Source organism: Leiobunum rupestre, chromosome 1 (genome assembly GCF_980474605.1).
Source record: "Leiobunum rupestre chromosome 1, qqLeiRupe1.1.hap1, whole genome shotgun sequence".
NCBI lineage: Eukaryota > Metazoa > Arthropoda > Arachnida > Opiliones > Sclerosomatidae > Leiobunum > Leiobunum rupestre.
The window spans coordinates 23,696,477-23,710,073 of record NC_143384.1 but is presented as its reverse complement, the minus strand read 5'-3'; the positions used below and the strand labels follow the sequence as shown (position 1 = coordinate 23,710,073).

Below are 13,597 nucleotides of genomic sequence, written 5' to 3'. Positions count from 1 at the left end.
ATTATAATTATTATTATTAATGTATATCTCTCAAATCTGCTCAGATCAAACGGGTTTACTGAGAGCTCTTTTCTACTTCCAATTTTGTACGGAAGGCGACTGCTCTCTCATCCGCTCATTTTCGAATTGAATTCTGCCGAAGCTCTCTCGCGCTCAGCTCTAAGAAAAAATAATAACTTCCGCTCGTCTCATCAAACGGATCAACGAACGTACAAAACTGAATCAGTTCTTTAAAACCCCTTAAAACATCAACTACTGCCGTCGGATTACCTATATAAACAACCAAATTATTTTTTTAACTTCCAAAATAATATGAAATTCCGAAAAATCTACATAAAAGCGTAGATTAATTTAATAGCTCGGCTCATCTCTCGCTCAATCTATGAGGAAGTGCAGCATTCATCTCGAAGGTCCGCTCACCGTCCTGCCGAAAGATTAGCTCAATTTGAGGTTCACGAACGTCTCGCTCAATAATAACTAAATTTAGAGGCAGCTCCGCTTTCCATGTCTCAATTATTGAAAAGCGAGCGCTCATTCCGACTCCAAACGCTCCGACCCTCTCTAAAATGAGTGTAGGGTGCCCACCACTGCTAGCTGGGTAGTTCGTCCATCGTTCCCGCTAGTTGAGACGCTCGGGCAACCACAGAGTCACCATCCAAGTTCCCAAATCAGTTGGAGACCCCAGTCAAAGACGCAACCCGCAAATCTCTAAAATCGGCCAATGACGTGATTTCTTAAAGTTAAAAGTCGTTTTCTTGAATTCCCTCCTCTCGCAACTGAAAAGCAATAAATAGTAAGACCCCAACCCCGAAATAACGTCACAACTATTTAAACCCACTTTAATTATAATTCCTTTTGATAATTAATTTCGTTTCCAGTATGGCATAAAGATATGTGACGTAACGTATTTCATTGATCACCTATAGAGTGTTGTCGTCTGAAACCCTGCGACGTCACCATTGTAATTTGCCTATTGATAAAAAACGGTAACTGTCATGGTGGCCACTATTAACACTACAGCTGTGACGTTACAAGTTTTCAAAATCGTATCAGACGACAACACTCTATTGTATAAAGGAAGGCATTAACATATTTAGTCTAAGGGGGCAATATTCGTGCCAATCTTTCCCACATGGTGTAAAGGGGGCAATCTATTTACGAAGTGTAAAGGGATAACTTTTTCCTCGTGGTCTAAAGGGTGCCAATCTTTATACATGGTCTATAGGTGGAAATATATTAACATAGTCTAAATGTGGCAGTCCATTTACATAGTCTTAAGAGGGCAATCTATCCACAGAGTCTAAAGGGGGCAATCTATCCACATAGTCTAGAGGGGGTAATCTATTTACGAAGTGTAAAGGGATAACGTTTTCCTCGTGGTCTAAAGGGTGCCAATCTTTATACATGGACTAAAGGGTGCCAATATTTTCACATGGTCTATAGGTGGCAATATATTAACATAGTCTATAGGTGGCAATATATTAACATAGTCTAAATGTGGCAGTCCATTTACATAGTCTTAAGAGGGAAATCTATCCACATAGTCTAAAGGGGGCAATCTATTTACATAGTGTAAAGGGTACAATATATTTACATAGTGTAAAGGGGAAAATCTATCCACATAGTCTAAAGGGGGTAATCTATTTACATAGTGTAAAGGGTACAATCTTTCCACAAAGTCTAAAGGGGGCAATCTATCCACATAGTCTAAAGGGGGTAATCTATTTACATAGTGTAAAGGGTACAATATATTTACATAGTGTAAAGCGGAAAATCTATCCACATAGTCTAAAGGGGGTAATCTATTTACATAGTGTAAAGGGTACAATCTTTCCACAAAGTCTAAAGGGGCCAATCTATCCACATAGTCTAAAGGGGGTAATCTTTTTACATAGTGTAAAGGGTACAATCTTTCCACAAAGTCTAAAGGGGGCAACCTATCCACATATCTTAAATGGTATCAATCTTTAGACATAGTCTAAAGGGAGCAATCTTTCCACATGGGTAAAGGGGGCAATCTTTCCACAAAGTCTAAAGGGGCCAATCTATCCACATAGTCTAAAGGGGGTAATCTTTTTACATAGTGTAAAGGGTACAATCTTTCCACAAAGTCTAAAGGGGGCAACCTATCCACATATCTTAAATGGTATCAATCTTTAGACATAGTCTAAAGGGAGCAATCTTTCCACATGGGTAAAGGGGGCAATCTTTCCACAAAGTCTAAAGGGGCCAATCTATCCACATAGTCTAAAGGGGGTAATCTTTTTACATAGTGTAAAGGGTACAATCTTTCCACAAAGTCTAAAGGGGGCAACCTATCCACATATCTTAAATGGTATCAATCTTTAGACATAGTCTAAAGGGAGCAATCTTTCCACATGGGTAAAGGGGGCAATCTTTCCACAAAGTCTAAAGGGGCCAATCTATCCACATAGTCTAAAGGGGGTAATCTTTTTACATAGTGTAAAGGGTACAATCTTTCCACAAAGTCTAAAGGGGGCAACCTATCCACAAAGTCTAAAGGGCCAATCTTTAAACAAAGTCTAAAAATAGGCAAACTTCATACCTAGTCTGCGGTACAATCTTTTTACATATTCTAAGGGGTTAATCTTCAAACAAAATTGGGGGGGGGGGGGCAATCTTCTTACCTAGCCTAAGGGGGAAATCTATACATAGCCTTAATTGAAAATACATTTAATTTATACTCGAGGAAAACGGACGCTTATGAGTAGGCCATCTTGTTCTGTACTTGAGTAAGACGGTTATCGAACAAAAATAAAGGTTAGAAAATTTAAAATAATTTTAATCTCGATTTTAAAAGTTTTTCTGTGTTTAACGTTATTTACATCTGTAACATCATTGACGACCCCTTTAAGATTTGTTTTCAACTGAGGTTATGAATCAAGCTTTTAACTTCTCCGTAAGCGCAATGGTAAATTTCAATAACGCCCACAAACGAACGGTAAATTTTCTCTTTGGGAACTTTATTCAAAATTACCAAAAGGTTCCCGAAACATTTTCGGCTGGATGGGAATCCTTATAAAGGATCAGATTTAGTCCTGGTTTCCTCATTCCGCTATGGAGACAACTTTGGCTCTACTTAAACAGTTTGATTTCCGTAAAAAAACGTTAGTTTTTAATCTTACGCGAGTATTTTGAGTGTGAAATTCCTTTAATAGATGGTGCTAGTGTCTCCGTGAACGAGACTATACGCTAGCTGAACTGAGATAGGCCTCAAACCTTGACTGAACTGAGGATAAACCAATAAAGGCTACGTGTCTCTATCGAACGATCATCCGCGAAGCTTGGCAAGTCAGAGCCGCGTAAGATCACGAAAGAAGAAGGTGTAGTCGCATCATGGGATCTTTGTTTCAAAACATCACAGGTGAATATCTATTTTTATTTAAAATTTTCGATTTTGCACTATTTTATATAATAATTAAAACGAGGAACTTCAGTAGAACGGTAGTTTTATTCAGTAATATTAAGTACTTTGATTACACAAACTTTGTCTCGGCCATAAAAATTTAAATAAAACTTCTGATCTTTTTGTGTTTTCAATCGAAAAGTAAGGCGAGGGGTCAGACATTCGATGAACAATCTTAAACCCTTAGAAAATATATTTTTAGAATCGGTAGTTCGGTACACCAAATTAAAAATTACTAAATCTAAGATATGGCAAAAAATTAGGTCGATATAAATGTATAATAATTTTAAAAAAATTAAGGGAATTATATGAAATATACTTAGAAATGTAAATTTCTGTTGCGTCATCCCTATTAACAGCACCGAGAATCACCCTACAACGCATTTTGCTCCATAATCCTAACTGCGAAACTTTGTTCCCAAAACGTTAATTAATCTAATATTAGTCGAACATCAGAAATCATATTGGAAAATTTCTAAAATAACAAAATAGTAAAAATAATAAATAATAAATAGTTTGCTTTGAAAGTTATATTTTTGCTTTCGAAATGCCGTTTTCAATAATTAGACTTATATTCAAGTAAATATTTGGGATTACCGATACTGAGTTCTGAAGTTTTTGGCAAATATCCATTTTAACCTGTACTCTATTTAGTAGTTAAGTAACAATTGACCAACTCTGAAATAGGGTGGGGGGGGGGGTTAGAGAGGGAAACCATCTTTGCTATTTTCACTCCTCGTCTGCAGACTGCTGGGGAAAGGACGGGGGTGGAGTTAGCGCAGACGTGCCCAGTTCTGCCCGGCGTTTAACAGCGCCAAACAACCAACCTCGCTACAAACTTACAGCGCGTATTTAAACGGCCTAGTTTTGATTTGTGGTTTTGAAGGGGGGAGCGTCTAATCTAATCGGTGAAAAAGTGAGTCCTCACCTGATGGGGCTGTAAAGGATGACTCTGTACTTGGCTCCGATACTGTTGTTTAATGTCGAGGGTTATTCAATATTAGATGAAACATCCCGTTAACGGGAAATTAATCATTATTAGCCCAACAACTGGAAATTAACGTCACCCTTTAGATTTTAATTTCAAATTTTTAAATCGTCAGGCGGAGTAATACAGGGGAAATTTTTGAGCCGTGTACGAATCTCCGTTTTGGCGGGAAATTTTCGACTGTTGAAAGGGGAAAGTTTGCATCCCTACGTCATCTATGGCGCAGTTCCAAGTATAGATATTTGCAACAAGAATAAAAACTTCTTTTCGTAGATAATCCTGTCGTCATTTGCGATTATATTTTAAAAAACCCGGGCCCAAAACGATATTAATGTAAAATTTGAAAGCATAAATCTAATTTTCATTCGTTTTGTCACTTTGGTGGAATTACCAACAATATGGCTACCTCTTTAGAAGCTACACGCGAAATGGTTTGAATTTTTTACCTTCCCTCCCGGTTTCCATGGAGATCATAGCAATACCCTTAGGTGCAAACTATGCATAGTTTTACTTATATCATAAAAGATAAATTATATTATTTTTATTTAAATTATTAAACATACCATTGGGAAAATTTTTCCAATGAAATCATGTAAAACGTAGATTAGCTTAAAGCAAGTGTCGGCTCGACGTCAAGAAGCTCCTTATTCAACAGATTTCGCTATCGTCGTAATCAAAACAAGTTAGTTAAGCTACATTTTCACCCAAAAGGCGGGTACTTATAGGTACCCCTCTCGTTGATTGGATCGTTTGTAAATTGGTCAATGACTTATTAATTACAGTAATTTTAAACAATAATTTTTACATGGGATATATAGTTTATGTAAAAGCTAACTAAATAAAGTATAAGTTGTCGAAATATAATACTCTACAAATGCTCTATGACGACGTTATCATTTGGCTATTTTGAATTTAACTTCCTTTGCCATTAATAGATGGCACCACGCTCTCCACCAAAGTCGCTTTTTTTCGAAGAATCAGATTGATTCATGGCCATCTCTAATAACAGGGGCCTTTTCATAATACCGGTGGCAATGATAGAGCCGACAGTTGCTTTAAGAAAGTATTTGCTTTACAACTAGAGTAGATAAAACTTAACTTAAAAATAATTTTATTACGTTTCATTACGTAATAATCATCATCAACTCATTAAATTTATTTAAAAGACATCCATATCAAAAAACGGATCCCCTTTACCCCCGCCCCTCCGTCAGTCGTCTGGTCTGCCTTAGGAGCTATCCTTTCCTTTTCGCCTCTTTCCAGTTCAAATTACGCCTTAGTTTTGGCGCCTTCTACCCCCATTTCCCGCCTCCTTTCGTTAGCTCGTTTCATATGGCCGGATTGACGCGCCATAAATCTAGAGAAAAGCGAGATAGACGAAAAAGGCGCGAGTAGAACCAGCCATCTTGGATTAATAATAGTTCCGATACGCGCTTCGCGCCCTCTAACGGCTGGACGCGTTTTGGTGTGGAAGACAAATTGGTGGTTTTTCCTCTACGCTATGTTGATTCAAAATCTACTAAGTAAAAATTAATTTTATAAATACTAGAAATCTGCGATCACACAAACCAATCGCAAAACCAAATTCCCTTTAATAACCTTTGATTTTTACTTCACAAGTACTTGAAAGTTAGGTTTCCCTGTCATTTTAATAGCATTTATCCTATATTTTGCAAAAGTATATCCTATATTTTCCTATAAATAGACTACAAATGTCCAATTTTTTTTTGAGGTTTCTGTAGTGCTTTGTTAAATAATTTATTCTTAACACAAACCAAAAAAGAATTATAGCCGTGAGGGTAAAAGTTTTTACTATTCTGTGGTAACAAAAGTACCCTCTTAAGTTATCTGGAAAAACATTATCATCTGAGTTGTATAACTTTTAATGATTAATCAATCAAATTAAAACATGAGGCGTCACCTTTAGGTCTTTCTATAATCGCACGCTCATTTATTGCCAAATTTCTTCGAAAAACATTATTTTGATAAACTCACGGTACAACTAAACATTCTTTTAACGATAAGATATTATGAATAAGCTGTAATTACCTTAACTTATTTAGTGACATTCTTTTCCAACCCTGCAGTGAAACTCTTCAGTTGCGGAGTCCCTGAGGACGACCCACTGAACGATGTACTGACCAACTACGTCAACAGCGACGTCAAATACAACCAGGAACTGATGGCACGTCATAAATGTCTGATTGATCGCGTCACGAAGATCTTGGAAGACGCCTTCCAGAGTCCCATAGCCAACCGGAAGTTCCAATGCGTCAAATTCCAAAGCGTCATAAAATCTGGAAGCGCCTTCGAAAACCTGAAAGTACGCCATCCCGACGAATTCGACGTCATGATCGTCTTTGACTTAAATGACGTGCGCCCATGGACCACCACCGTCATGGACAAGGACAGCCGCAATTCTGGGTACCTGAACATCGACGTCGTCAGGGCCATGTCGGATTCCCTTCACGCCACAGAGTTCACGAAACGTTTCTGCAATAATGTATCGCACGAAGATCAAATATTCGAGGTATTGAGTTCCACCAAATTCTACCAACAAATTGGGGGTTTTATGGTCGAGGTATTGCGAGCAACACCTATGCAATACAGCCCGTTGCCCTTGAAAGTTGACCTGAAAGATTGTCTCAGTAACGGTCCAGCCCTGACAGTCACGGTCAAAGACGATGTCAGCGGCGAAGAGATGTCCTTGGATTTGGTCGTGACTCTGCAAATGAGAGGTAGAGATGGTACGAAGTTGTTGGTTCCCAAGAAAGAACATTGGAGACAATCCTACGCCCTGGAAGAGAAAGATTTGATGGAGCAAATCGAGAATAGCAACCAAACACTTCCCCAAGTACTTCGGATTATGAAGGCCATCTCCAGTAAAGAGAAGGTGACGTCACCTTTGTCTAAAATCGACAGCTACACTTACAAGAACGCCATCTTTTGGCTCTGGCAGGAAGAAAGTCCAAACGCGATTCTGTCCCACGTCTTCAGACGGTACCTCGTCTTTCTCAGAGACCGGTTTGAAAGTGGATTCTTGCCCCGATATTTCGAAGGGAACTGCAACCTGCTTGACCGAGTTGATAAACCCCTTTTGAAATTTATCTCCGGATATCTCAATAACATCATCGTTAATAAGTCATACGATGACTTCGTTCAATTAAACGCTCTGAATTACGAAGCCCCCTCAGATTCTCTAGATAGGGTCATAGGCAATTTGAAATGTAAAGCTGAAGCGACTTTTGATAGCCTGAATCACGTGTTAAATTTAAAACAGCATTTCCAAAATCACTACATTCAGGAAAGGCTGAAATTGAAGTTTAAAGATGTATCGGTTCTCAACGCCCACGAAGTCGCCGTCGTGTTCAGCCTCGACGAGTTGGCGTTCTTGAGAACCGGGCCCATCGACGACCATCGTGGCTTCACCGCTTTTCGCGTCATTCAGGGCGACGACTCGCTTCAGCCCGAAGTCCATCGAACGTACGTTAGGAAGGGAACCAAGTCTTTAGACGCGGCTAAACTGAATGACGCAATCACGGAAGAAATCCAAGTGGCTTTGAGCTACGCGGACCATTTCCAAATGCAGGTCCTGCCATCTATTGTCCTCGAAAAAAGCCCGCATTTTATTCTCACGCCGGCCAAAGACTCGGACAGTACCTTATTTAGGCAAGTTGTAGAAACAGAAATGCAGAATAAACTTAATTCCATGGACGATTACGACCATGGTTGTCGTCATCGAGTGCTTGATATTCTTGAAGTTGCGTTGGTTGGTAACCCGCAGGTGCCCCTGACGGAAGTAATTTGCCAGGCGGCCATTTTGAACAACGCGGAGCACTTTCGGTTTAGCCACCATGAACAAGTAGCCTATATGGTTAAGCATATATTGGACTACATCAGCAACTGCTTGCGTTGCGGCGTCATGCCCAATGCCGTTGATTCGCGAAGAAATATGTTATCTTCTTACAAAAAGACTTCACTAGACGTCATGTGTTTGTATTTAATGTCTTTGAAGGAGCGGAATGGTTACTGGATGCTTTTTTAAAGGTTTTTGATTAGCACAGACTAAAATGTATGTGTTAATTATATGATCGAACTTCGTGACGTCATCAGCGATGCCGTCACGTTGAGCGACTGTATTATTAACATATCGTGGGAGATAAATGGTTTAGAGGTCAGTGGTCAGCCTGGATACGTTCTTGGTTATCGCCCGTAGCTGATGACAGTTCGGGAAGAGCAATTGTGTGGTCTCAATGCGACGTTTTTTCATTCGGACAAGTGGACGAAAGTCACCTTGAAACCCGCTGTTGCACTTCGCGAACTGCCTCATCCCGGTTCCTACAGATTGTTTGTTCTTTCTACTTTTATGTCACTCGAAATGATTGTTTAAAGGCATTAGCTTAGTTGATTATTATTATTATTATTATTAGTTATTGTGATTTTTATGTCTAAAAATTAACCACTATAAATTAATAATAGTATTTCTACTATTAGAAATAATTAAACCTTTATAAATTAAAAATGTGTAATTGTTTTATAGTTTTTTGCTGCCAAATAAAAATATTAGTGGAATAAATTTTGTACTTGGTACTTTTAAGTGTGAAATCTCACGTGGTATATTTTTAGCTGATAATACAATAATATTTGCCTAACTTAATATTATTATAATAAAAACACTATTACTAGATACCCTTTATTGGTTATTTGCTAGTGCAATTTTTAGAACTGCAGTCTTTAGACTAAAAGTGAAATTAAGTTCCTTAATAAATTATGTAACTTATGCTTTGTGTTTTTATATACAAAATACGCAAAATTGCCTAATTTACTTGAATGACTAAATTTTATTTTTTATTAATCTTGTAAATAATGTGATTTGTATGTTTTGGAAATTGTGTGTTCAAATAAAGAATACTTATTGTACTCTCAGATTCACTTACAAATTAAGTCATTTTTCATTTTAATTTACCTGGAATTTTGAATTGAACTGGTTAAAGTTTCTGTTCAAACCCTCAATTAGGGTGAAATAAACTTAGTTTTTAAAAGCGATTTCTCTATTACAATTTATCCCTTTCTAAGTAGTATTGTATTAGCGTAACTAACAAATAATTATTTTATACCGGAACCCAGGCCCGTAGTTAGCGAGGGGGCTTTTGCCCCTTCAAAAATAATTTGTGCCCCCTAAAAGGCTCTGTGCGCCCTTAAAAATAGCATTGTACCCCTAGAAAAATAAACAAGATCAATGACAAATATCCTATTCACAAATTAGTTTAGTTAAGTTCAACGGTTCAAAATATATTATATACTTATGTGAACCTTGCTTTACTATATTAGTATCAACAGTCAGTCACAAATCCCACACGCGGAGAAAATTTCCTTGACTTGGCCAGTCTACTTGGTTGTGATCACTTTGTGGTTACTGGATATCTGAATTTGGCACGTCTACTCTCCTTAACTACAAAGATCTGTCTCAGTATGACCTTTGCTGACACCGTGAACTATGCTCCCCGCGACATTGTTTTTTCTTCAAGTGATATTGACATAACTTGGGAACATTGGCCAGATCTCTTTTTGGATGCGTTTTTGCGTTATATTCCGAGTAAAAGCAGTCGTGAGAAGAAGCACTCGCCCTGGATTGCGGCTGATCTGGTCCATGCGAGCCATGTGAAAAAACACGCTTTTCAAAAAGTCACAAAGACATCTTGATTGGAAGAAGTATCGCGATTTTAACAACACATTGAGTAGAAAGACCAGATGTGCATATGATATGTTTATTTCCAATTTGCATGATACCATTGCTTCTTGTCCTAAGCGGTTTTGGAGTTTCGTCTGCTCGAAGTCCACCCTCCCACAGCCGAGGTCGTTTAAAGTACAGAATGGGCAAATATCTTTTCCTTTGGCCATAGCTAAGGTCATTGGAGACTACTTCTACCGCAGCTTTAGCACACCAGACATTAATTTAACTCTGCCTTCCCTCGGGACATCAGACAAACATTTTCCCCTCGCTTCAGTAGAAGCATCAGATGTTGCATTGGCCTTGGAACGTTTGAAGAATGGATCAGCCTGTGGGACAGATTAGAGGCCTGCGCCGCCGCTAAACGCCGCCGTCGCCGATAATTTTGAACGCGCCGATCGCGCCGCCGCCGCTTGTTCGGAAATCGGCGCACGCCGCCGCCGCCGCCGCCGCCGATAGACTTTTTTTGGTATATTAAGCTTGGTTTTCATTTACGCGAAAATAACTACATTGGAACACGACGTCGAACGTCAAATTTTGGTTTTCGGATTTCGGTCGACGCATAGCATTTTCACTTCGCGTCAATAGATTCCAGCATTGCTATCTTGGCTATAGAGAGAGTCACTAATATAACCAAGGCTTATCCACATTTTAATTATCTTTAAATTTAAATGTTGCTTGGTTTATCGATATGTTTTCTAAAATTGCATTATAATAATCAGTGGCGGACTGGGTCTAATATTTTTTGGTTGCTAGGAGACTAAGAGTCCCAGCTTTAACAACTATAACGCTACCATGTTTACGGAGGCCCACTTCGTGAACGGTCCATGGGATCCACGCCATCGGGCAGGTTACCTATATGGCCAATCCGAGACTGATAATAATTTTTTACTTTAATTTCAATAAATGAAGCATTTGATATACTGCATTTTAGACGTCCAATACGTTTATAAAATCACATCATAAAATCTTAAATTCTATTTAAATGGAAAATAACATATCAAAATAGCCAAATGTTTGTTCACCGTGCGATGATAACCTTCGGCAGCAAAAATTATATTATTCGTAACTCGGATTTATTTCTGATTGGAAGGCTCAGAGCGTCAGTGGCGTAGCCAGAATTTCGTCAAAGGGGGTCCAAGAATTTAATAGTTGTTTAAAGCATGACTGATACTTCATGGTATTCTTGATTTTATTAAAAACAGTTAAAATTTACATGTTTCCGAAGCTTTCGGGTTCGAGACCCCTCGTCAAGCGGTATTTTGAAAACTGAATAATTTTACAGATTGAATTACAAAGCTTCGGAAACATGTAAATTTTAACTGTTTTTAATAAAATCATGCATCAGATTTATAGCCCGGTGTACCAGTAAGATTGAAACCACACCACCGGAGGTCCGTCATCAAATGCCCTACGCCAGCGTCCACACTCCCGGACATTTGACAAAACCAACATGGGTAGCAGAACCCTACTACTGACGGTAGCACCTTCGACGCAAGCCGCTCAACCCAGCAGAAGGTTCAGCAAAGGGCCGACCAACGCGCCACTTCGCACACAGCAGTGGGAATAAGAGCGGATGCTCTGGCAACGCCAGCCGACACCCTACCTAGAAAGGTAGAGAGCCTAGCCCATTGGAAAGAGCGCCTAAAGGGGAACGGCGGGCACACGGCAGACCGCATAACCCGGCACAGCTGGCACCGGAAATCCCCGTGGAACCCCAAAAGGCCGGGAGATGGGCGCCGTGCCCTCATACGGAGGCCCGCAGCCCCACAGCAGGCAAAGCAATCCGCCGAGACGGCCAGTTTGCCCGGCCCCTCTCCGTTAGCCTGGGCCGAAGCCCAGTTACCAGCCCACACCGGACCGAAGTCGGAGGTGGAGATAGGACCATTTGGACGGAGCTAACATCTCCCAGTGCGCCACCACCCGTGCTGGGTTACAAGAGCCGGACCCCGACGCCCCGGTAAAGCCACCAGTTATTGCACACTCCGACCCCTCGTGGGCCGTGTTTTTTAAACTGTCGCTACAAGAAATAGCTCTAAAATTTATACAAACGCCGGCGTACGCCGCCGCCGCCGGTCATTTTGGCCTCGCCGAAGACGCCGCCGCCGTAGGCCTAAACGCCGGCGTAAGCCGCCGCCGCCGGTATATTTTGGGTCAAACGCCGCCGCCGACCCATATCAGATCGGCGCAGGCCTCTAGGCCGCCAGATGGTATTACGCCTAGGCTTCTTAAGATGATGTTTCCTGCTATAATTGACCCGCTGGTGAAGATTTTTAACTTATCACTCTCGATGTCTTCTCTACCTTCGGGTTGGAAGCTTGTTAATGTTGTGCCAGTCTTCAAAGGGTCGGGCAAACGTAATGAGCCCTAAAATTACCGACCAATATCTCACACCTCTGTCTTTGGAAAGTTACTGGAATCGATAATTTATGAGAAACTGAACAAGTTCCAGGAAGACAATTCGGTAATACCTACCTCGCAGTATGGATTTCGGCAGGGTCGCTCTTGTACGCACCAGCTTCTGCAATCTTTCCACGAGTGGTCTTCCGTTCCCGATGAGCGTAACCCGCTTTGATTGGTCGAAAGCGTTTGACTCCTTTGGCCACATGCGACTTATTTTTAAAATACAAAGATTTGGGATCAGTGCAGAGGTTTTGCGTTGGCTTCAAGATTTTTGATCCAATCGCTTTCAACGAGTGACCTATCGTGGCGAATTCAGCCCGTACCGTCCAGTTCTTTCTGGGGTGCCTCAAGGACCATTACTTTTCAACATCTTTGTGTCTGATCTGCCGTCTGTGCTGACTTCGAAATGTTCTCTATATCAGGATGCTGATGACAGCTATATATCTCTCGCAATTCGATCTACCGCGGACCGTTTGAACTTGCAAGATAGCATTACTAGTATTTTCAGTTGGGGTGTGGCCAACAACATTGAGCTTAATATCAAGAAATGCCACTTCATGGTGATTTCACGAAGAAGGCCACTTGATGATATAGCTTACAATACACTCTGGGGAAAAACGCCGTTAAAATAACAGCAGTTACTGGCGTTCGTGGGTGTCAGCAAAAGCAGTAAATTAAACAGTGTAACTACCGCATTAACAATAGCGGCACTTAACTTTTTTTTAATATAACAGCTATATTTGGGACTAACAGTATGCTGTTAAACCAACTGCAAGGTTTTATGTTTTTAATCGATATTTTCTGTTTTTAAAGCAGTCACGTGAACGGTGTTTTTACAAATGACCTTACTGTTTGTAAGGGTTTTATTAACTGTTCTCAAAACTGTCCAATGACAGAATTTGAATCATTATGTTTAAATAGCGTTATTTACTGTTCAATAAACAGTCACTCGCGTCATTTTTAGTAACGATTACACTTTTCGAAAAGCATTAAAAGCGGTTTTTAAACGGTTTATTGACGGACTTTCAGCAGTGCCTCACGGTTAATG

At 40.0% G+C, this 13,597-nt stretch overlaps 1 protein-coding gene across 1 annotated transcript; it reads left to right on the top strand.

Annotated features, from left to right (window-relative positions):
• The first annotated feature begins 3,280 nt into the window (after positions 1 to 3,280).
• LOC149961896 (uncharacterized) lies at positions 3,281 to 8,935 on the top strand. Its single transcript, XM_090171307.1, has 2 exons — positions 3,281 to 3,385; positions 6,503 to 8,935. Exons 1-2 carry the CDS (start codon positions 3,358 to 3,360, stop codon positions 8,458 to 8,460), a joined length of 1,986 nt encoding a protein of 661 aa, XP_090027433.1. The 5' UTR covers positions 3,281 to 3,357; the 3' UTR covers positions 8,461 to 8,935.
• The last annotated feature ends 4,662 nt before the right edge of the window (positions 8,936 to 13,597 follow it).